The following is a 21796-nucleotide window of genomic DNA, read 5'->3' as shown; positions in this document are numbered from 1 at the left end:
GTTCCCTTAATATTTATTTAACTCTAATATGTACAACCATATTATAGTGTACATTTAACAAAACAAGCACTTATCACATGGACAACAAATAAAAAGAACAAATAAAGAGAAACAACTAGAGACAAGACAGTGATCACGATAAAAAAAAAATAATAAAAACACGTCATCTCGGGGCGTTTCTGACATATTTCCTGCTTTTTGCAGCAGGTATTGATTTGGGGAACAACTTTAGTTATAACATGAAGACACACAAAAAAAAAGGGTTTTACCTGAGAAAACTTATTTTGGCAATATTTTGCCATCACTGACGAAGAGGGGTCAGGCGCTAAATCGTGACGTCACCTGTATCCGGAAGTGTTTCTGTTTTGCGATTGCCCGGCTCACCTGAGAAAAAATAATACTAATATTGATAATAAATTATAACCATTTTTGTTGTTGTCGTTGTTGTTGTTGGTGTTACCATACAAAGAATCCTCACTTGGATGACTCACAGACGACTCACCAAGACAAACACACCTTTATGAAATCGGAGATGTTACTTTGGAGAATTGAATAAGATCAGCCCCCTTAAGAAAAAGAAAGAAAAAACAAAAAGAAAAAAAAAAGGAACAACCTAACCACATGAGAAAGGGCGGTGCCTCTTATTTCACGAAGTTGACACTCCATACCTGAACGAACAGAAAGGTAAGGATTTTTACACTTGTTTACCTAATCTAAAATGCCCCCCCCCTCAATTAATGTCACTTTAGTGAGCATTATGTCAAGAAAACCGTAGTAGATTATCCAGATTACATGACTATGTGTACAAGTAATGATCATTACTGAGAACACTTCAGATATACTTTATCATCACTGACCTGCAATTGTAACCCGTGTGTATTTTGATTTTATTTCCCATCTCGTGCACACAAATAGACGGTTCTTGACGCAATTTCTTCCCTTCCCAGCTTGTAGCCATGGGGGACGTGGCCAAGGGGAAAAAGGTGTTTGTATTAAAATGTTCCCAGTGTCACAGCGTGGAGGAATGTGGAAAACACAAAGTGGGGCCAAACCTGTGGGGTTTGTTTGGGAGGAAGACTGGGCAGGCACCGGGCTTTTCTTATACACAAGCAAATAAAGACAAAGGTATGACACGTGAACACGGAAGAATTATAGTAGCAAAATAGTGTGGGTTTTTTTTTTTGAAGATATCCTCTTTTTGTTTTTAGCTCTATGCTTTTGTTTTTTTTGTTTTTTTTTTAACGCGTGACTGTTTTCAGATTTGCAGGTCTGAACAGGCACAGCGACTCAATTGCCTACTCTGATAACTGCACGTGACTGCATGCTTTTCGTGACACGCAAGTGGAGCAATGTTTGTTTTTCTAGGTATTATATGGGGTGAAGAGACTCTGATGATCTACCTTGAAAACCCAAAGAAGTACATTCCCGGCACCAAGATGATCTTCGCCGGTCTCAAAAAGAAAAAAGAGAGACAGGATATCATCGCATATTTAAAGGACGCCACCTCGCCCAAATAGACGCACGACGTAGCTGTGGACACTTTCAGAAAGATTCTCTTGAACAATGATATTAAACTATTCATCAAATAAAAAATGGTCACCCTCATCACTTATTAAACACTGAAATGAAATGAAAGTACAAGGTAGAAGAATAGTTTTTGATCAAGTTCTTCTTTATTTATTTATTTTTTTTATTTCTGAAAGCCTTCTTACTTCTTTGATAAACTCATTGACGCTGCACTTCCTATTTTTGTTATTTATGTATTTATTTTCATCAATACTTTACACACGGGAAAAACTATTATGGTATTCTAACGCGGAAAAACAGCAAATAAATACAATATTTATATTTCAAGAAGTTTTTCATGGAGAATTTTCAGTCGATTCATTCAAAAAGTGAAACTAATTTATCACATAGTCACTTAAATTCATATTTCAAGAAGTCTAGCAAAAATGTGATTAGAAAGTTGAGCTAATGAACTACCCAAATTAACTACCCCCCCCCCTCAAATTAGAATACTACACAAGAAACCATAAATTATTGTAAATACAGATTTTAGTTACGATTCGGCATTATGACAGGTTTCTATGCATTATATTAACATCCGTTTTAAATAAAAATAAGTTTTATTACTCAGCTACTGACGTAAAAAAAACCTTTTCCACGATATTATACTCCAATATATATCTTTAATGAAATGAATGAAATGATTGCTTCACCCGTTATGGACTTTAGTAGCCAGCAGATGGCGCCCTTTCTCACCAGAAGAGGAGAGCCGCATTGCAAGAGGACCTCAGCATCTGTCGCATCCTACGTGTGCCACTTCAGTCGGTTTTTCAGCGCCATTGGGATTGAGCTCTGCCTTGCTGCACTCACTGTCCTCTTAGAAACATCATTCCTAGAAAAGAAGACGCTGGTTCCTGTATTATTATCATTATTTATTGTTGTTGTTGTTGCAACGACGTTATGCAAGAATCTCGCCGTTCACTGACTCGAGATTATTTGCTTTGATCGGAATCTCTTTACCGTGGAAAAGCCAGCCGGTCTACAGTTCACAGTGGAAGGTAAGCGAGATCATGAAAAGCACGTAAAGCATGGCGTTGCAACGTGTGGGATTATAGATTAAAATAACACATCGCTCGAGTAAAGCAACTGCTCAAGTGCAGTATTTTTTTTCCCTTAACTCGGCTCAGTATGTGGCAGCCTGCATGTATTTATCATGGATGCTGTCTGTACACGTGCGTTGCCATGTATTCCCGGTGCAGGTATAAGGCACATGGGCACATGGGCACATGGGTGGAGTCTCAGCTGTGCATACTTGCAACCGCTGCATTGAGCATAAGTGGCTCCACTTGCATTGATGCATACAGCATGTCTCGAGCCTTATTGCACTTGCAACGTGAAGCCAAGCGAGCATCATTTCAGGAGGTAAAGGTTTAAAAACAAAGAAGCAAGCAAACAGAAAATGCACGTTATATGAATTATACTGTAGATGTTGGGAACTGCATGGCAAATGTGATGTAACCAGTGCTACAGATTTTCCCTTTTGAACGCATCATTGAGTATTATGACTCCCTGAATTACATCCCGTTAATGTTCGATGCACGGAGAGAATGTTCTGGGTCAGATTTGGTTAAGATTTGGTCAGGTTAAAGATTATTTCTAGGGGAAACATATTTACTACTTATAGTTTTGACTGTTTCAGGATCTCTCTTTCTTGACCACTGTTACAAACATTTCTATCATATAGACTTTCAGTTTTAAGATATTTATTTTGGTCGGCATGGATCAAATATCTTCTTCAGTGAGCACAAACACGTTATCTAGCAAAAAGAATATTTTTGCATTTTATTTTGTGTGTGTTTTTGAGTCACATTAGGAAGTCGTCAAACAAAAGGGTAATTTATTTTTATTGCTGTCAATTGATAAAATGGTTCAGATTTGATCCAAAGACGACGGTTAAGAGAGCCAGCAGTCATCACCTCTGAGTGTGTCATTTGTCTTCTTTTAAAGGTTAGAATCTACAGGAGGGATGGATTTGGTGACATTTGCCCTGTCTTTCCACATTCTTGTGAGTCCGGCGTGGGCTACGTCCCATCACTCCTTCATGGAAAGATTCTTCGCATCTCACTCAGGTAGGATATTTGAACGTGTGTGTGTGTGTGTGTGTGTGTGTGTGTGTGTGTGTGTGTTATGATGACTTCCATATTTCCTTCCAGTCCTCCGGTTGCTGGATAAGCAGATGAAGTTTGAGCCCTGTTGCCTGGTGTCCCCGCCCCCTCCTCCGCTGTTCCCACCGCGCCTGCCTCAGCTGTGGAATCAGGGCAAACTTGTAAGTGTCACACACACACACACACCACACACACACACACATGCGCACGCATGCACACACACACTGCAATATATTTTCATGGAAGGATTTATTACGACGCTTTCTCTTTTGAAGGACGGTGACGGTGTACTAGCGCCGGCGGTGTTTAGAGGAGAGGCGCAGGCAAATGAGCATCCGGTGATACCGGGGTGCCCGGCTGGCCCACCGGGACCCCCGGGGCCCCGTGGCCCAGAGGTGGGGAGGCCCTTGTAAAGCTGAAATAAGCGGACGGGTGCGAATATTATATCAATGAATGTCCTGCCGTCTTTCAGGGTGACAGTGGATTACCTGGCATACGTGGACCGAAAGGGGAAAAGGTGCATTTTCTGGTCAATCGGCGTATACCTTCGTGTGTGTGTGTGTGGTGTGTGTGGTGTGTGTGTGTGTGTGTGTGTGTGTACTCATGTTCCTCTCTCTTAATTTTTCTGTCTCAGGGAGAAATTGGACGTCCAGGGTCAAAGGTGAGACACTCCTCCCCTCTCACATGCTGGCGGTTTATTTCTTCCTAGTCCATTTTCCTCACCCTTGAAACAACAAGGACTGGATTTCTCCTTTGATGTCGCCTTGTGAAATCTCAGTTGACAGACTCTGAAGAACACACAACCTGCGGCCATTTTACTGGGTCACGCGACTTTGCGCCGCACGGAAAAGACCGTCTGCTCTCAATCTCCTCCTTCCGCTCCTCAACTATAAATTCTTCTTTCGACCTCTTTCACTCCTTTCTACACTCCCGTCTTCTTGGCCCGCATCCATTAGCGCTACAGTCTCGGCACTGGACTCCGGTCCTGCTGAGCAATCCACTTCTGCTCCTTAATCTCCCTAAGTGCTTTTTACTCTCACCCAATGATAAATCACCGCAAAGAGCAGCAGGTCCGCGGTGTCCCAACAGGCCCCGCTGTTCATTTCATGACGAGCGGCTAAATGAGAGCACAATGCTCGCACGGTAGCAGCCTCGGGAGCCCCGTGCAGGCACCACGTAGATGTTTTGTAATGTATTAGTCGCTCCTGGGTGCAAAAGCACGATCCACAAACCTCGGGGGTGTACTTACAGCTAGCACAGTCATCAGTTGTATCTGATTAAGGAATCATAGAAGGTCAAACTTTTACTTCCAGCTGTTTATATAACACAATGGTATCATCTGTCATCTTTTTTTTTTAGGGACGTACTGGAGCGCCGGGTCTTCCAGGCAAACAAGGACTTCCAGGATGGCCTGGTCCACAAGGACCCGTGGTAAGTCTTACATTTTCATCAGCGTGAGCTTGTTGTTGATTTTTGTGCGACTTCTTGGCTACCATTTGAATGAATTCATGCAATTTATTATCATCATGCGACTGTACAATGAAACTGTAGAGCATCTCCTGTTGTTACATCATCTTGGATTTATCAATGATATACCCTCATATACCCCATATAATGATATACTGCGATACCACGGTATGGAGCTCGTGCACGTGAAGTCAACATTTTCACGGCGCCATATTGCCGGTCAAACAGAGGTACCCGACACCTGCTGTGTTGTTGGTTGTCACACGAGACAGATATTCAAAGAGATCATTCTATGGAATAGCAGCTGAAACGACCAGAAAATATCGATGGATTTCGGTCATTAAACACGATGGATGCTGCCCGACCAAAATACACACATGCACGTGTAGCGATCGCTTCATTTCAGGAAGGAATTATGCTTCTCGATCTCACATTACCAAAAAGTATTTATAATGCCAAGTTGGGTCATTTGAGAACAATGCGTGTTTAAAAAAAAAGGTTTCCGGAGGTTAAGTGTGACCGCAATCGCTTCCATCTACGTTCCATGCAGACGACTCCGTCCTCTTCTTTTTTCTCCAATCATAGTTAATGAATGAGAGTTTGTGTAAAACTAGGCGTCATTTATTTAAATATTAGTATTTGTATTGAATACCAGCTGAAAAGATCGATGGATTCCGGCAAAGGTTAACGTGTCTCCGAATACACTTCCGGGTTCACGAGTCGTCAAAACCGTCACTATGTGGGATTTATTCCTGATCAGAACACATCCAGCAACGAAGTATTCGTATGCATCCAGACTTTTATACGCTTTCAAAATTTCTCCGTGTAAATCTCGACGACTTACTCACCAGATACATGTGTAGATCCAGTTGTTTAAGACAAACGGAAGCGAATTATCAGTCCAATTTCTTATCAGCGAAAACATTGATTTGGGCATTAAATACGGGTCCTCTATGCCAAGTTTATCTAATTTTTCCATGTACCGTGGTTTATTTGTCTGATGGTATAAGACAAGACTCTGGGCGTCGCGCTCCAAGATATATTTCCGTGTCGTCTCCATCCGACTAGCTTGACCGACAATACGGCGAGGTAAACAAAAGTCAAGTGATTTTATGACGTAGGTGGGCGAGCTCTATATCTGAGGATAAGTGGTTCGGATAATGGATGAATGGATACAAATATATGCAACTCGTGTGCCATCCAAAACACTGAGCTTGCTTATTTTATTTTATTTATTTATATATTTTAGGGTGAAAAAGGAGACCCGGGACTCATGGGACTACCGGGCGTGAGGGGACCCCCAGGAATGAAGGTAAGCACCTAAATTGCTTATTTTGCAAATGTATTATTGTTATATTTCTTTTGTTTTCTCTTAGGGTGCGCCCGGTTTCAGAGGAGAAAAGGTAGATTCGGAATTGTTATACAAAATATGTTTGTTACTACTAAAGAATTTCTCTTTAAATTTGAAAATCAAACATTTATCTTGTTTGTGAAGCCATATTTGCTATTTGTTCCATGTTATTTTTTGAAAAGGGGGATAGGGGAAGTCCAGGAATGCCAGGATCAAAAGGTGATAAAGTAAGAAAAGGATTTTTTAACACGTCCACACTATATTTTTTTTATGTCATTATGTTTATTCTGACATTCTGACACTTTTTAGGGCACAACCGGTTTGCCTGGGATGCTGGGTCAGAAGGTATGGCACAAAATTGAAATAAACATTTTGATTTCACTCCAGATGAACCCATACCTGCCGCTTCTTACAGGGTGAACAAGGACCAAAGGGAGAGCCAGGGGTCCCGGGCAAAAGAGGACCCACTGGGCGACCTGGGAAGAGAGGCAAACAGGTGAAAATACCGACACGCGTGATGTCGGAATCACGTATGGCAAACATACATAAATCAAACTTGGGGTAATTTTTTTTCTGGTTTGGTAAGGGAGAAAAGGGACAAAGTGGAGCATCAGGATTTATGGGCAAACCTGGTCCACGTGGACCAAGTGGCCCCCCTGGACCACCCGGCCCACCAGCCGCGGGTAACTGTCACACATCGGCAGGCTATCTTGTCCCCACATCGCTTGTGTTAATCCACCGCTCTGCAACTGGCAGGTCTTTTTCTAGTCGGCGAAAAAGGGGAGAAGGGTCTTCCTGGCCCACCCGGTCACTGCGACTGTGACACTTTTCTATTAGCAAACAACGCTCCTTCCGGAAGCTACACACACGAGGAGATCGTCGATCAAGTCCCCGCCGTAAGACTTCATTCGCATAAAACTGCTCAATTCGTAATGTAAAGTTAATTCCTCTGTAGCTCATCAACGCTGCTTTATTCTTTTATTTGAACGTAGATATTTGTGGTGAGTGACGAGGACGAGCTGGGCCGTCTACATCTGGATCACGCCATAGCATTTAGGAAGGATCAGAAGGCCCTCTACTTTCGAGATAAAGACGGATGGAAGCCCATACAGGTCAGGCGGAAAGGCAAACCTGAAAGTGCCGTGCAAACACGTTCGTATATTTCTTTTACAGCCCTTCCAGCAATTCCAGTCGACTGAGAAAGTACCAGACAGACTCGGCGCGTGCGGAGATGGGAAGGTGCAGCCCCTGGATGGAGAGGAGTGTGACGATGGAAACCAAATTGTCACCGACGCTTGTCTGAGTGAGTCACATTTCTACACATAATCTGGTGATCTTGGGAGCCTTTCCAATGCATAGATACCATACAGAACCACAACACTGTAATAGCACAAAGAGCCTCCTTGATGTTCTTTCCGTACCTTCCCCCGCTATTAAATTAGCTGCAAAACGCTGCGCCGGCACTGAAACTTGTCTCCCCCTCCCCCACCCCCGTTCTTGGATCTCTGCCATTTTGCCGTCTCCCGTCCCGATTCCAGACTGCAAGTGGGCCTACTGCGGAGACGGTTACCGACATGACGGCATGGAGGAGTGCGACGGAAAAGACTTTGGCTATCAGACGTGCAAATCCTACCTTCCCGGGTAAGCTCACAGAATCCAAAAGAACGACCCACACTTCTTAAACTCTCATCAAAATTAGAATTTGAATAGACTTAGACCCGAGTTGCATTTGCTTAATATGGTCCCCTGGATCTCCAGATCCTTTGGACAGCTGAGGTGCAGCGAGTCCTGCGTCATCGACTCCACCGGCTGCAAGTACTTCACTTGATCTGCACACACCGCCGGGGTATACTTTGCAACTCGTTTTCAACATAAAAGAGGGATTTGACTTCAGATTTCTCATGAAGTCTCACCTCATGTCTCTGAATAATACTTGACGGACTGAGAGAGCGCCAACAGGGTTCTCCTCTGCTCTGGGCCACGAGATGAAGAACGCGAGTCGGCTTTTGGATCAGCTGTCGATTATTTTGTTGGCCTCGGGGGATCTGCCGCACGTGCTATGATGAGAAACACTGACATCATTGGACAAAATGATTTTCCGCCTGTTATTACAGACATAGGCCGAGCATCTTTTATAATGAGAGACCGAAAAAGCCTAAATTTTGCTTCGATGCAGAACGCTTTAATCATGTGCAATATATTGGACATCATAAATTTATTAGGTGAAATGTGTTGTTGCATGGAAATGTGTTTCATCACTGCTGTAAATAGACTAGTGTTAACCTTTTGAGATGAATGTCTTAATATTTGATAACGCAAAAGAGCAAAACAGTAGCATGACAAAACACCTTGTCAAGAGTCCTGATAATAATTGTCTATAGTAAATGATTAACTAAAGATCTTGTCGATATGTATTAATAGCCTGTGCGACATGAATAAATGGATGATTATTCAATCCGTTTTTCAGATAAAAGGGAAATTGCATTTTTTGTTTGCTCATGTCAAGAAAACCCTTGAACATTGTATGACCTTTGTTTGATCATTTTGATGTATACAAACATAAAGAGCTATTAGAAAGTAGGGAGACTAGCAAAACTAGCTAAAAAAGAAAAATGTTAGCAACTAAATGAGGTAGGAGCAGAACAAGTAGGAAAAACAGGAAACCAGAACAGTGAAGCCAATCAGGCGTTTTTTCTGCAAGAGCCAACTGAGAGGGAGGGAAAACACAACTCGGAGTGGATGACATAACATTGTCATAAATGTCCCATAAAAATGACATGCATACATTTAAGTCAAGTAGAACCTGAGATTTTTAAGATTGCCACCATGCATTTTTTAAAATATCATTATTTTTGAGATTTTGGGTCACCTTAGAACAAAAAAAAAACGGCATCAAGGATTTTTCATTTTTTTTTTTTTTACATTTCTCTAAATGTCAACCAGGATCAAATGTGACCCTGACATGCATAGTAAGGGTTAATAAGTATTTTCTCGATTTACTTGAGGGGGATTGTCAATGTGGGCGCGGCTTGAGTGCAGAAACCAACCAATCCGAGGCCCGTTTCCTGCAACAGAGTTCCCCGTGTAACGTCACTGCCACGTCGGAGTGTCCGGGCTTTGCAGCTTTGCAGCGTGAACGCCGTTGAAATCCACGTATTTCCACACCGGTGTGTCCCCCCCACCCTGCGAGGAGGCCATGCTGCTGCCGGTGCTGAGCTGGTTCTGGTCCGCCCTGCTCTCCGCCGTCTGCGGCGGAGCCTTGCCGGAGGCAGATGTCAAGATCGAAGTCCTGCACAAACCTTTCCTGTGTCATCGCAAGTCCAAGTATGGCGACATGCTGCTGGTGCACCATCAAGCCTACTTCGAGAATGGGACCATGTTTCATGACAGGTATGCTTATAAAATTGTAGAACACAATTCTAGGAGGGAATCTGCAGTACATAAACAATGCATACTACAAGTAGTGGAAGATAGAAGCTGCGCCATTTCCCGTGACAAATGGAAATTTGACAGCCTTCAGAAAAGTACTCACACTGTACTTAAGTAGAAGTACAGATTCAACTCCTGTGTAAAAGTGTAGTGGGTCTAACATGAGAATCGTACCCTGTCAAAAGTCCCAAAAATTAATTTTACTGCGAATTATGCCTGCTTTGATAACAGTACAACAAGAAATCCCCCTCTTTTAGCTCATAATGGAAAAAATGTCAAGTAGACGGATCTATGGGTAAAGCGTTGGCTTCACAGTTCTGAGGACCCGGGTTCGCCTGTGTGGAGTTTGCGTGTTCTCCTCAGGCCTGCGTGGGTTTTCTCCGGGTACTCCGGTTTCCTCCCACATCCCAAAAAACATGCAACATTAACTGGACACTCTAAATTGATCCTAGGTGTCATTGTGAGTGCGGCTGTTTGTCTCAATGTGCCCTGCGACTGACTGGCAACCAGTTCAAGGTGTACCACGCTTCCTGCCCGTTGACAGCCGGGATAGGCTCCAGTACTCCCTGGGACCCTAGTGAGGATAAGCGGCAAAAGATTATGGATGGATCTACGGGTTGTGGCCCATGTGTGCAACATTACTATTTGAAACAAACTTTTTGGGTATTCAGTTGTTTTCGAGGTTCTTCCATTGCAAAGAATATACAGTATGCTGCATACTACAAATGGTCGGATCAAGTCCATTGGATGCAGCAAATGAACGTCGTTTTCTTTTTCTGTACGCGTCGACAGCCGCGGGGATCCCGCTGACGGTGACAGACTGGCAATGTGGTTCACTTTGGGCATCAGGGAGGTGATAAAAGGCTGGGATAAAGGCCTGCAGAACATGTGCGCTGGAGAGAAAAGGAAGTTGATGATACCTCCAGCTTTGGCCTTTGGGAAAGAAGGGACAGGTACCGTCGAGCCCCCCACGTGGATGTTTTCGCGTCTGTACTCGCTTCTTCCAAATGTCCGGCATGTTTACATGTTGCATGTGTTGTTTTGAATGGGTCTTTAGGACTCCCGTACCGAGTGAAGGGTTTATTCAGTCAGTATTGCTTCTTTTCTTACCGTGGAGCATGAGAACAATACTAAACCTTGTCCCGGTAAGCTCGCTCAGCAACAACGTTTTATGATTAACTCCTACAAAATGCACGATTCGCTTTGTAATTCGACTCACTTTTCTCCTGACTCACCCTTAAGTGATGTCAAGCGTGTTCTTTACGCCTCTCAGCCTCTCGCACTTTGTCCGTTGTTAGTTAAAATTCCTCCCGAAAGCACTTTGACATTCATCATCGAGCTCCTTGAGATCAGAAACGGCCCAAGGTCGCACGAGTCCTTCCAGGAAATGGACCTCAATGACGACTGGAAGCTTTCCAGGTCTGAGGTGAGTATTTTCAAACACTTCAAAACAAAACGTGCCGTTCCTCACAGCACAGTTGAACTTTGTGCGTACTACTCGATCATTAAATATCCGTTCTGACGGCGACATTTGCATCCGTGTAATCTAATGAAAGAGGCTGAACACTGTTCTGCCTTTATGAAATAAAATAATGCTCAGCTTCGGTAACCAAGTTTCGATTTGGGCGCCAGATTTTATTGAGGCATCCTTTTGTTTTGGCAGGTCAAACAATACTTCAAGAAGGAGTTTGAGCATCACGGCTACCCTCCCAACGACACCTTGCATGAGAACATGGTCGAAGACATATTCGCCAAGGAAGATACAAATAAAGACGGCTTCATATCCTCCAGGGAGTTCACTTACAAACACGATGAACTTTGAAGATCGTCCCGTCACTTTCATACTGTACTTGTTCATTGTTTATTTACTTGTGCGTCCGTTGGATGCGTGACATTGAACATATTGTCGGTGAAAATGACTGAAGCTACTGTATGCGTTGTTGCAAGGCCACTAGTACAATGTCTATTTGAATCAATGTGATCAATAAAATGACCTTTAAAAAAAAAAAAAGTTATTTCATCACATGATTTACAGTACCACCCGATGGCCAACAGGTCGTGCTATTGTCACAGTTCTGGTTAGTACTTTGGAAAGAGAACCAAATGTACAAAAGTGTAAAATCACAGTAGAAGTCCAGTTATAATTCACATTCTACAAGTAAAATACTATATATTTCACAACTTTGTTAGAAAAGTCTTACATACAATAGCAGTTATTAACCCCAACAAGAATCCAAAATCGTGCAGACGTGGCTGTTAAAGCTGAAGAATGTCATTATTAAAATAGTTTCTCGTAAACAATCACACTTTATCAGCTCTGATCTGTTTGATTTTGCCACTGTGCAGATCTGTCTTTGTTTCCTGTACACATGATGAAATGCTTAAACAGTTTCACACAAACAATGGCCACAAAAGCCCCCCGAAAGGCAGCCACCAGAGGCCGTGTATGTGCCGATGGGGAGGAGCATCATGGAGAGTCCTCCTCTCACTCACATTCAAAACATTCCAGTCCCGAAAAGGTCAGAGGTCACACACTGTAGTACGAGTCACATTTTTACAAACAAACACAATGCCTGCTTCCAAACTGGAAGCCCCCCCGGCTCTTGCGTAACTGTCAAGGGGGTTTCTAACCTTTTTGTATCCAGGAATTGTGTGGGATGAAGCTCATCTGAGGTGTGACCTGATCCCTTGAGACGCGGCGTTTACTGTTCGGAAAAGGATGGAGGGCGAAAGGAAAACATTACAGAATGAAAACGGGAGCGTCATTTTTTTTCTGTGCAGATGTACCTCTGTTTTCTTTGCTTGGGTAGATGCGAGGGAAAGGCTTGAATTCTTCCGGAGGAGGAAAATCTTCGATAGGGTGGAACTGGAATTTGGATTCAAAGTCATCTGGATGGGGTGAAAATGCAATGCGTCATTTGCATGGTGATGTTTCCATATGATGATATTTATAGTTCAAGATTTCGTCTTTTTCTGAAGAAAGTACGTCCTTCATGATGACATTCTTTTACCGTGGTTAACAGGATGCCCTTTGCAACGCAAATGTTTGTCATTAACTCACCCAGACTGTGCAGGTGTCCATTCCTGATGCCGGAAGGGGGCAGGGGAGATGGCGGCGGAGGGGGAGGAATTCGGCCGGAGAGCTCAGTAGAGGGGGAACGTGCCGGAGGAGCTGGAGGAGGAGCCAGACGACTGGCACCTGCAGGGTGGGGACAGAGGAGTCAAAGGAGTGTCAGAAACGTGATCTTGAACATGAAAAATGCATTTAAATTGGATATGTTGCACCTTAATCTTGTTACAAGACCACATGAGCTCATGTCGAAAGCCGTCTGTCCATCCATCTATTTTTTTTACGGCTTATCCTTTTCATGGTCACAGGTGTGCATGTGTATTCAGTTTGGATCTCTCTATTTTACCGGTAATATTTTGGTGAGGATCGTCACAAAGTAAAATATGATAAATTATTTTCTGTGTTTTTCCACCTGGTTGCAATCGTTCATGCATCCCATTTATCTTTTTTTTTTTTTGTTAAGGTAATGACCAACCTGCACTTCTAGGCACAGCAGGAGGCCGTCTGGTTGGAGCGTTGCAGGGGTATGAAGGCGGTAGCTGACGTAAGGCTGGCGAAGGCACAGCAGGAATCCGGGGAGGCGGCGGCGGGAGGGTGGATGGGCAGCTCGGGGTGTATGAACTTGGGAGAGGGGGAGGTGGCGGTGGCGGCGGGGGTCCTAGAGGGCTAGAGTCACGCAGGATGGGAAACCTTGCGGGTTCAGAAAGGACAACGGCGGGTGGTAGAGGGAAGAAGGACCAAGAAAAGCGGTCCCCAGGGAGAGAGGGAGGGTTGTAATGCGGAGGAGGGGGTGGTGTCAGGAGTTGGGTGTTGGCGGCGTTTTGGTGATGTTGGATGGGGAGCCAGGTGGGCCTTGTGACCTGAGATGGGGGCAGAGGGGGAGGGCAGGAGGGCAGAGGTGGAGGCTTGTTGGACGGGCGATCCTGGAAGGTTTGGGGTGGGGGCGGAGGACGGACAGAAGGAGGGGCGGGTGCTGTCGGCGGAGGGGGCGCGGGCACGGGGAGAGGAGCAAGATGCTTGCTGGCGTGAGTCGGGGAGGGGGGCGCAGAGGAGGAGGCGACCGGTCGGTGGCCCGCAGCTCCGAGGGGGGCGAGCAAGTCGGCCAAAGTTGGCGTGTTCCACTGTGGCTTGAGGGAAGCTGACGAGCTCGAGCGGGACACTTCAACACAATCACACAAGAATTATCTTTTATACAGTTGCAATCAAAACAAATTTCCTTCCCATATTGTACAGCTTTGTTGAGCTACGAGGTCAGCGAGAGATGATATAAAACCCATAATTCAAGGTACCACTGTATTTCCACCAACCTGCCGTCTTGCCCGCCGAGTCTCGCTGCCCGGTTGGCCTTAGGGTCGGAAACCCCCCAGCAAAAAGCCCACCTAAGGGTGGCCCAGCTGTTAATGTGCCTCCAAATGAACCCTGAGGAGCACCAACATTGCCGGACAAACCTCCACTTGTGGCCTTGGGCTCTAAGAGCAACATAAAAGCAACACACATTCGAAGATGATAAAACATATTAAAAGTAGCTCTTCCTTTTTTCCACCTACATAGCTTTTCTTGAAATTTTGTAGCCCTGTGAAGGACTTTGAAACTTTTAAGTGATTAAGGTTTGTATAAATGAACTTTGAAGCGCGATGGGCTATATACACGTCTGGCGCTCTGGAACCAGTTTTAAAGTACTGGGACCAATTTACAAAATACGCATTTGTTTGACCAGTCCAACTTAGTACATAAATTTGTGCAGTTTTTCCTATGTAGTCAAGGAGAAATTACTTCTAGCTACTCCGTAAAAAAAAAAAAAAAAAAAAAAAGATGTGTGTTTCTCTTACTGTCCACAAGTGGCGCACTCCGGTCATTGACCTGCGTAACTTTCTTGAGCCTGGCTCCCTTCTGGATGTCGGCCAACAGAGCGTTCCTGCCACCTCCTCCGCCAGATTGGACTTTTGCAGACTCTGCTGGAAACTGTGTCACAAGACAAATTTCAGTATAGCTTCTCATCACAGTGCCTCTGTCCTTCCATAAGATAAGGGTTTTCGCTCATGAAACCAAACACCTGGTAACTCCACAGTTGGATAGTATTTCAGTGTAGTAAAATATTGAGACTTTTAAACATTTGTGATAATTCTGTGTTGTTATTACATCGTTGTTATCACTAATTGTCTTTACTGGTTGCTAGTTGTCCTGCCACACGATGAAGCCTAGCGGGATTTGAATGCACACTCAAAGTACAAAATATACTTTCTCTGATGTAACCTAGTACTCATTTACAATGTGGAGACCCTGCACCTGCTTGGGAAACATAACACTGAGTTCATGTACTGGATATGTGTCAATAAATAATGCAAACCAACCTCCAGGTGTGAAGAAGCCAAGAGAGAAGGACAAATAGTAACAAACAAAAAAAAAGTCTCGAGAGGTATTTTCGTACCAGTGGAGGTGCAGTGCTGGGGGGTGGTGGAGGAGGTGGTGGTGGTGGTGGTGGAGGGGGCGCCGGGGGCGGGGGTGGCGGGATTACTGGCATGTTTGGAGGCTTCCGCTAAACCTGTACAAGACAACGGTGTAACAAAAGTCATCAGAAGCTGCTACCGTGCACACCAAACACTTTAGTCGACCTCTCGCCCGATTCTCTGAACAGGAAGCTCTTTGGGGCAGCGTACAGAGCAAAACAGGAAACAGAAAGCTCTCCATCCTCTCTGGAGAAGCCTGACATTCAAACCCCCCTCCCCGCCAACCTCACCCTGTCTTCCCACAGTGTACCATGGCTGGACGCGCAAGAGGAACAATGGTGCGTGTTGTGCGAGAGGTAATGGACTCCCGTCCTTCAACGCCTTCAAGGCATTCACTGCAATTTTGTGCAGTACTGCATAAGACACCCACTGAGAATGCACCACAAGAAAAGTACACGACATACTGTAAATGTGTGTTTTCCATACGAGTGAGCGGGAAACACTTATTTTCTAATGTATACTTTTTTTTCACCAACTTTCGCAAGTGCTTTCTCTAATTGCCCAACAATGACCGTCTTGACTTATCTGAGAGGAATTTGAGCATGCACGTCTCTGGTAATTTAATAAACAACAATAAACTTGTATTTGTGCTACAAAAGTAATGGGACATGCATGAGCTACAGTTTATACTTGAGGTTTTAGCTTACCGTGACATTTTTGACAATAATATTAACTTGTAATACACCTTTGGGACGAACTAGAATAGCGAATGTGAGCCAGGCACTCACTACACAACCGGCATGCTCCTCCGTTACTATTTCTATCGTCAAGAGTGTGTCAGCAGTCTCTGCGACACTGCCGGCGAGGACTTTTAAACGGACCGAGCTGACCCACAAGCTTGCCATGTTGTGGAGGACCAGAAGGGACACAGCTCGTGTCACGGTTGTTCTTGTTTTCAACTTGTCGACCATTGACATCCTCCTATACCAAAATGACCTGGCAGTTGGGGAATAGCAGCCAACAAAAATCTTTCAAGACACTTAAAAAAACATATATATTCCTGTGAAAATAATGATTGCTGATGGTCGGCACCATAGACAGAATTAACTCAGATCCAGCTCTTGTGTTGGCTCTCATTGCATTCTGCAACTATAGGGAGAATTAAAAATGCCAATGCATCTTAATCTGTTGTCAGGAGCTGCAAAATAACATTTTAAACTTTAAGATGCGTTCTAAAAATTTGATGGTCGTGTTTCAAAACGTTTCATGGGCATGAAGGCAGTTATTTGAAATGTGGAAACGGAGTGTGTTAGAAACAACGAACTTGGGCCTACCTTCAAAAAGGAGTTAGCTGGCCACCTGCTTGCTTGCACAAAGTCCTCAGCTTGAAGGCACGGCACAAACTGACTTCATGGTTTTATTTTTAACCCAACGGGTCAAGCTCGGCTGTCCGTCATGGACCAAAACTCTGTGCAAAAAACCTTCCAAAAGTTGGTTAATGGGGTTAAGTTCTCTTTCTTCTTCTTTTTTTTTTTGGTTTACGATCCAGTCCTGAGCACATGAACAGTGGAGTATTAATTGCTGCGGTACTTCTTCCACTATGTGCAGAACTCTGACAGGGCAACAACACACATTGCAGAAAGGGGGCAGGACACCACGCGACGAAGAAGAAACGCAGGGAGGGGAAATATTACTAGAGCAATGCTTCCCAACTTTTATGAATACAAGGCACATATTTTACACTGGGGAAAAAAATCTCATGTTACACCACCAAACAAAAACCTCAGCAGAAGTATATCCCGGGAATTTTTCATATCACCTTAATTGACTCACGAATACACGTACTGTGTGTGAAATCCGTCATATAATTGTTATGAATATTAAATGAAGAAAAGTAAAATTGGATCATTTCCTATGGATCTTCTGTAGTTGGTAACCACTGTACTAACTAGCAAAAAACATGATATAATAAGAATATTAATGGTCAGAATCAGAATCATCTTTGTCGACCAGATACGTTTACCAGTATTTGGTAACTATAGGAAAATAGACAATATAGAAAACACATACTTAGGACACATATACAGACCAGTGGCGGCACGGTGGATAAGCTGGTGAAGCGTTGGCCTCACAGTTCTGACTGAGGTCCCGGGTTCGATCCCATACCCGCCTGTGTTGAGTTTGCATGTTCTCCCCGTGCCTGCGTGGATTTTTTTCCGGCCACTCCGGTTTCCTCCCACATCCCCCAAAAAAACGGAACATTAATTGGACACTCTAAATTGCCCCTAAGTGTGATTCTGACCGCGGCTGTTTGTCTCCATGTGCCCTGAGGATAAGCGGCAAAAGATAATGGATGGATGGCTATACAAAGTAGTTGTAAGACATTTGATAACAAGAGTGAAAAATCTACTCAGCACAGGTAAGTATCAATAAATGTGTGCCGGGGACAGTAATGCTGATCAAAAACTACAAATATTAAATTATGCCAATTTCTGCAGCAACAACACCCTAATAATGGCACTACAAAGCGAGGGCAAAACAATGGCTCCGTGCTTCACGACAACTTTTTGTTTTGTTGCCTTCATTTATGGTACGCATTACAGTACGCTATTTATATCGCAGTGCTCAATAGGCCTATAATCACACGATGCCACAATGGACAATGTGCTCTACAAACCTGGTATTTATTTGGCACGGTATTGACAATGTGGTTTTTTTTGTTGTTGTTGTTGTTAGCACCTTTAACCACCTGGCAGTTAGATACCGTGAGATATAATTGTGCCACATCACCCATCTGTGTTTATTTTGGCCCGGCGCCATCCTATTGACTGGCAGGTAAAAAAAAAAAAAAAAAAAAAAAAAACCTTCGCCTGCAGCGACCCCTGCGGTTCAAACCATGACACTGCAGCTAGCTGTAAACCTAATGCAATGATTCTATCGTGCTACAGAGAGCAGCTGCCCCTAGACAGAAATGTGATATTTAATTTCAACAAGTCATTTCTTTACTTACCGAAACAAATATACGAATGTTACGTTGCTGTGTAAAAATTAGCATGCTGCATTGCAGCATGTGACAGGAATGCAGTGGCACAAGCGTGCTGCTCCCTTTAACTGCAAAAGACTAACACTTAAGGCCTCAGCTTGACGCACTCAGCCCTGTCATTGTCATTTAATCATTTTTAAAGATCCCCTTCAATCTCATCATATTTTATTTTTTTAATACACAAGATGCGAAAATGAGAATCAGTTACATGCTTTAAGGTTGACGTCTGTTGTATGTTTGAATGCAAAAGCCAATAAAGGCTTGCGAAACCGGTTGATTTGAAATTGCTGACATTATGATGTAGTTTTGTCATGTAATGTTCAAATATCTGCCTATTTCGTGGTCGGCGCCCACTTACTCAATTCGTCTTAGCGGATTTTAAGCGTGCAAGTCTCAGCTGGTGCCAAGCCAGAAAAAGATAGTATATGAATTAAACATACGCTGCATTTTACAATGAGAACCACATTCAGACGCTAAGATTGAGCTCATTTACATATTGCATAATAATGAGAGCCCTGACCGTCTTAAATGCCAGGTGGAAAAAGACCTTCTAGAACAGCTTGAAAAACAACATTTGCGGCATCATCAGCCGACATTGTCATGCAAACGCAATTAAAGGACGTGAAAGGCTATACTGTACATATTTAATCCAAACGGATGGAAAAGGACCTTTCATTTCAGCTCCCCCCGCGACTCCCAACAGGATAAACAGTATACAAAACAGATGGAAGGACGAAACGCTAATACGCACTCGGTGAAGCAACAATTGGATTTATTGCGCGTGTTCCCTTCATTTCAACATTTACAGGTGATCTAAACACGGCGCAACGTGAAAACAAAAGCCAACCCTCAGAGGCGGGGTCACATCTCAGCAAATCTTGTTCTTCTGGATACAACATCAGTGCTCGACTTCATAATACACACCTCTGCTAAAACCCATTGTTGTAAAAACCTGCTAGATTTACATCCTTCATTAAAAAAAAACACACACACAGACAAACCAACAACATAAGGCACTTAAGTTCCACTCTTAACAAATTATTGACGTCACAATTATCCCTCAAGACCTTCATAAAAGCTTTTTTTTTTTTGCAGAAATCCTTCATTTAAACACATATTCAAAGTCTATCACGCATGCAGGTGAAGGGCAATAATTTACATTAAAAAAAAAAAGAGGACACCACACAATTTCACATAACGGGCTTGCTATGACAACATCTGACTATATACCCATCTTTTCTGTGACCCTGCGCTCGCTCGTCTCTGCTACTTGTCGTCTTCCTCGTCGCCATCGCAACCCACCTCCAGAACCTTCTGTACACCTCAAGGGAAGGAAGCCTTCTCATCTTTGTCAAGTCATTTTTTTTTTTTTTTTTTTTTTTCACCATCCGTCGCCTCTTCTCAGCCATCAATCACCGAACGTCGTCCTTGGCCGGCGCCACGTTCTCGGTGCCTTTATCCTCGACGGGGAGGCTAATGCGCGCCCTCCGCTTCTCTTTAAACCGGCCGGAGCGGGACACTTTCATGTTTCTGCGGCAAGTCTGCTCGTTGAAGAGGGAGTCCATGTGGGAGTCGTCGTAGAGCTCGTCGCTGAACAGGCAGGAGCCGTTGGTGGACTCCTGCTGGGACAGAGACTGGTCGGCGGTGGTCTTGGACTCTTTGGACTTGTCTTGTGCAAAAGGGTCGAAGTCTGCATAAGAGTGGGGGGAACTCGGCTCCTTGGGCCCCCCCGGCTTCTTCTTTGGCATGAAGGCCTTCCACCATTTTGCCCTCTCTGTCATCTTTGACTGCAGGGGGGAGACACAAGAAAGAGTTGGGCATCAAGTCGTACTTTACATATAATGTGAAATTTTGATTATAGCGGGTGCAGTTTTGCAATATAAAGCCAGTGAACCGCCATCTTTAACCTGCACGTGCGGTGACGGCATGGCACATGAGCGTGCTGTGGAAAACAATCCAATTTCTCTTCATTGTCCAGAAAATGATTTCTTTCCACGGAATTGCTGATCCATGTTTTGGGAGTGACGTGTAACGACAGGCAGAACGACTGAATTGCTCTTCCGCTAGATGCCAATTAACCTGTGTATCCGCATTGTGTCATTTTTGGTTGATGTGCAGGGAGATTTTTTTTTCTTTTCTCCCGCCCCGGTGCAAAATATGTGATTCGGCTTTATGAAGTTTGACAGCGGTTGGGGTAAACTCAGCCCAGTCGGGCTTTCCACAATGACACGAATCCAATTCTCTTGTAGAAAAGTACACATGTAAACAACCAAATTGTGACTTTATTCACTTGTCGGATCACAGTTTCTTTCTGTCACGAGACTTCCCACTTACTAAGCTTGTCCAACCTTCTTTGTAAAACTGGTTTCATGAGTTAGATGTCGGTAAAGAAAAACAAACCTAAGCCTTGATTCATATGACCCCAAAAAAGTAGAATAAAAAGCACTTACTTGATGAAAAGCAGGAGCCGGCGACACCTGCGATGACCCAAATCAGGACGAAAGACTCTTGATAGTGATCAGATTTAAAGCCACTGCCTTGATCCAAAGAGCAGTGACAGCGCTCCTTCAAATGGTACCGCTTAGATTCCTCCTGAAAGATGTCGTATCCTCTCCCAGAAAGTTAGTCCGTCCAGTCAAATGTCGCGACCTTTCCTTTAATTGCTCCAAAGCGTTCACATGAAAATGACACACATGCGGTGTCGCTTTCCGTTGACTGAACGAGCAGGTTTGCGCCGCCGATACTCTCGCGTCGTCGCACCTGCGCTCACCGCCCATTGGCTCGGGAGCCTCCGAGTTCGTCACGTGAGCCCCACCCAGGTAAAACTGCTGTGTCGTGAGGGCGGGGTTTTACCGTTGCCTGGCGACCCGCCCGATGGCAGTATAAATCTCTTTAGTGATGGATGAAAAAAAAACAAAAACGAAAAGAAATCCTTTGTGTTATATTTGTGTGACCCAACCCATCATTGAGACTTTTTTTTTTTTTTTTGGGCCACAGTGTCCTCAAAATGTGGTTTGGGAGAATTGAATGCTAGGTGACTTTTTATTTTACTCAGCGTTATTCATCGTTTGTGTACTCCTGTACTTAAATAATTCTACCCTATTTTTTCGTTTACACCATAAATAATTATAGGCTTCCTTTGAGCTGCAATATTTTTAAGTCACATTGCACACTATTGATGTCGAGTGAAAATCATATTCTCCAATTGAGGGTTTTTGGTGAGTCTGTAAATATGCAAAACAACAAATAATATTTTTGGAATAGACAACAGTGTCAAAACAGACTTAATAATGAAGCATAACGCAGCAATGTCTACAC

At 43.8% G+C, this 21796-nt stretch overlaps 5 protein-coding genes across 6 annotated transcripts; 3 read left to right on the top strand and 2 right to left on the bottom strand.

The window, feature by feature from the left end:
• Nucleotides 1-343: 343 nt before the first annotated feature.
• On the top strand, nucleotides 344-1776 carry LOC133497749 (cytochrome c iso-1/iso-2-like). The gene is made up of 3 exons (XM_061813903.1): nucleotides 344-684; nucleotides 948-1125; nucleotides 1366-1776. The coding sequence occupies exons 2-3, from the start codon at nucleotides 957-959 to the stop codon at nucleotides 1515-1517; spliced, it is 321 nt and encodes a 106-aa protein (XP_061669887.1). The 5' UTR covers nucleotides 344-684; nucleotides 948-956; the 3' UTR covers nucleotides 1518-1776.
• Nucleotides 1777-2243: 467 nt separating this feature from the next.
• Nucleotides 2244-8404, top strand: wu:fc38h03 (acetylcholinesterase collagenic tail peptide). Its single transcript, XM_061813859.1, has 18 exons — nucleotides 2244-2564; nucleotides 3514-3635; nucleotides 3720-3832; nucleotides 3947-4066; nucleotides 4144-4188; nucleotides 4306-4332; nucleotides 5031-5102; nucleotides 6388-6450; nucleotides 6515-6541; nucleotides 6672-6716; nucleotides 6799-6834; nucleotides 6905-6985; nucleotides 7076-7172; nucleotides 7246-7385; nucleotides 7482-7601; nucleotides 7663-7792; nucleotides 8028-8130; nucleotides 8248-8404. Exons 2-18 carry the CDS (start codon nucleotides 3533-3535, stop codon nucleotides 8315-8317), a joined length of 1392 nt encoding a protein of 463 aa, XP_061669843.1. The 5' UTR covers nucleotides 2244-2564; nucleotides 3514-3532; the 3' UTR covers nucleotides 8318-8404.
• On the bottom strand, nucleotides 8191-17106 carry wipf3 (WAS/WASL interacting protein family member 3). 2 transcript variants are annotated; one of them, XR_009794099.1, is made up of 10 exons: nucleotides 16770-17106; nucleotides 15417-15530; nucleotides 14818-14950; nucleotides 14296-14457; nucleotides 13464-14147; nucleotides 12980-13117; nucleotides 12706-12807; nucleotides 12550-12623; nucleotides 8403-8546; nucleotides 8191-8318 (listed from the first exon to the last, which is right to left on the bottom strand). XR_009794099.1 is itself a non-coding variant. In XM_061813872.1 (8 exons), the coding sequence occupies exons 2-8, from the start codon at nucleotides 15507-15509 to the stop codon at nucleotides 12583-12585; spliced, it is 1353 nt and encodes a 450-aa protein (XP_061669856.1). In that variant the 5' UTR covers nucleotides 15510-15530; nucleotides 16770-17104; the 3' UTR covers nucleotides 11752-12582. The 2 variants fall into 2 exon arrangements, 1 of the variants encoding a protein (XP_061669856.1); XM_061813872.1 differs by lacking the exons at nucleotides 8191-8318; nucleotides 8403-8546 and having other exon boundaries at nucleotides 11752-12623; nucleotides 16770-17104.
• Nucleotides 9165-11747, top strand: LOC133497740 (peptidyl-prolyl cis-trans isomerase FKBP14-like). Its single transcript, XM_061813891.1, has 4 exons — nucleotides 9165-9879; nucleotides 10711-10871; nucleotides 11217-11344; nucleotides 11582-11747. The coding sequence occupies exons 1-4, from the start codon at nucleotides 9686-9688 to the stop codon at nucleotides 11738-11740; spliced, it is 642 nt and encodes a 213-aa protein (XP_061669875.1). The 5' UTR covers nucleotides 9165-9685; the 3' UTR covers nucleotides 11741-11747.
• A 2127-nt stretch (nucleotides 17107-19233) lies between the features above and the next one.
• On the bottom strand, nucleotides 19234-21176 carry LOC133497721 (proline-rich protein 15). The gene is made up of 2 exons (XM_061813849.1): nucleotides 20929-21176; nucleotides 19234-20265 (listed from the first exon to the last, which is right to left on the bottom strand). Exon 2 carries the CDS (start codon nucleotides 20257-20259, stop codon nucleotides 19891-19893), a length of 369 nt encoding a protein of 122 aa, XP_061669833.1. The 5' UTR covers nucleotides 20260-20265; nucleotides 20929-21176; the 3' UTR covers nucleotides 19234-19890.
• Nucleotides 21177-21796: the final 620 nt, after the last annotated feature.

The sequence above is a fragment of the Syngnathoides biaculeatus genome, chromosome 1, assembly GCF_019802595.1.
Source record: "Syngnathoides biaculeatus isolate LvHL_M chromosome 1, ASM1980259v1, whole genome shotgun sequence".
NCBI classification, from domain to species: domain Eukaryota; kingdom Metazoa; phylum Chordata; class Actinopteri; order Syngnathiformes; family Syngnathidae; genus Syngnathoides; species Syngnathoides biaculeatus.
Note: the sequence above shows the minus strand (reverse complement) of the source record. Positions and strands in the feature narration are given on the sequence as shown.

Bases quoted from the DNA above. Each gene is read 5' to 3' on its own strand.
- LOC133497749 (XM_061813903.1), top strand. From the start codon at position 957: ATGGGGGACGTGGCCAAGGGGAAAAAGGTGTTTGTATTAAAATGTTCC. The intron at 1,126-1,365 runs GTATGACACGTG...TTGTTTTTCTAG, and splicing joins ACAAGCAAATAAAGACAAAG to GTATTATATGGGGTGAAGAG.
- wu:fc38h03 (XM_061813859.1), top strand. From the start codon at position 3,533: ATGGATTTGGTGACATTTGCCCTGTCTTTCCACATTCTTGTGAGTCCG. The intron at 3,636-3,719 runs GTAGGATATTTG...ATTTCCTTCCAG, and splicing joins ATTCTTCGCATCTCACTCAG to TCCTCCGGTTGCTGGATAAG. The intron at 4,333-5,030 runs GTGAGACACTCC...TTTTTTTTTTAG, and splicing joins TTGGACGTCCAGGGTCAAAG to GGACGTACTGGAGCGCCGGG.
- LOC133497740 (XM_061813891.1), top strand. From the start codon at position 9,686: ATGCTGCTGCCGGTGCTGAGCTGGTTCTGGTCCGCCCTGCTCTCCGCC. The intron at 9,880-10,710 runs GTATGCTTATAA...ACGCGTCGACAG, and splicing joins GGGACCATGTTTCATGACAG to CCGCGGGGATCCCGCTGACG. The intron at 10,872-11,216 runs GTACCGTCGAGC...GTCCGTTGTTAG, and splicing joins CTTTGGGAAAGAAGGGACAG to TTAAAATTCCTCCCGAAAGC.
- wipf3 (XM_061813872.1), bottom strand. From the start codon at position 15,509: ATGCCAGTAATCCCGCCACCCCCGCCCCCGGCGCCCCCTCCACCACCA. The intron at 13,118-13,463 runs GTTGGTCATTAC...CCCACCCTGCAG, and splicing joins TGCTGTGCCTAGAAGTGCAG to GTGCCAGTCGTCTGGCTCCT. The intron at 12,624-12,705 runs GTACATCTGCAC...TTTTCCGAACAG, and splicing joins CCCAAGCAAAGAAAACAGAG to TAAACGCCGCGTCTCAAGGG.
- LOC133497721 (XM_061813849.1), bottom strand. From the start codon at position 20,259: ATGACAGAGAGGGCAAAATGGTGGAAGGCCTTCATGCCAAAGAAGAAG.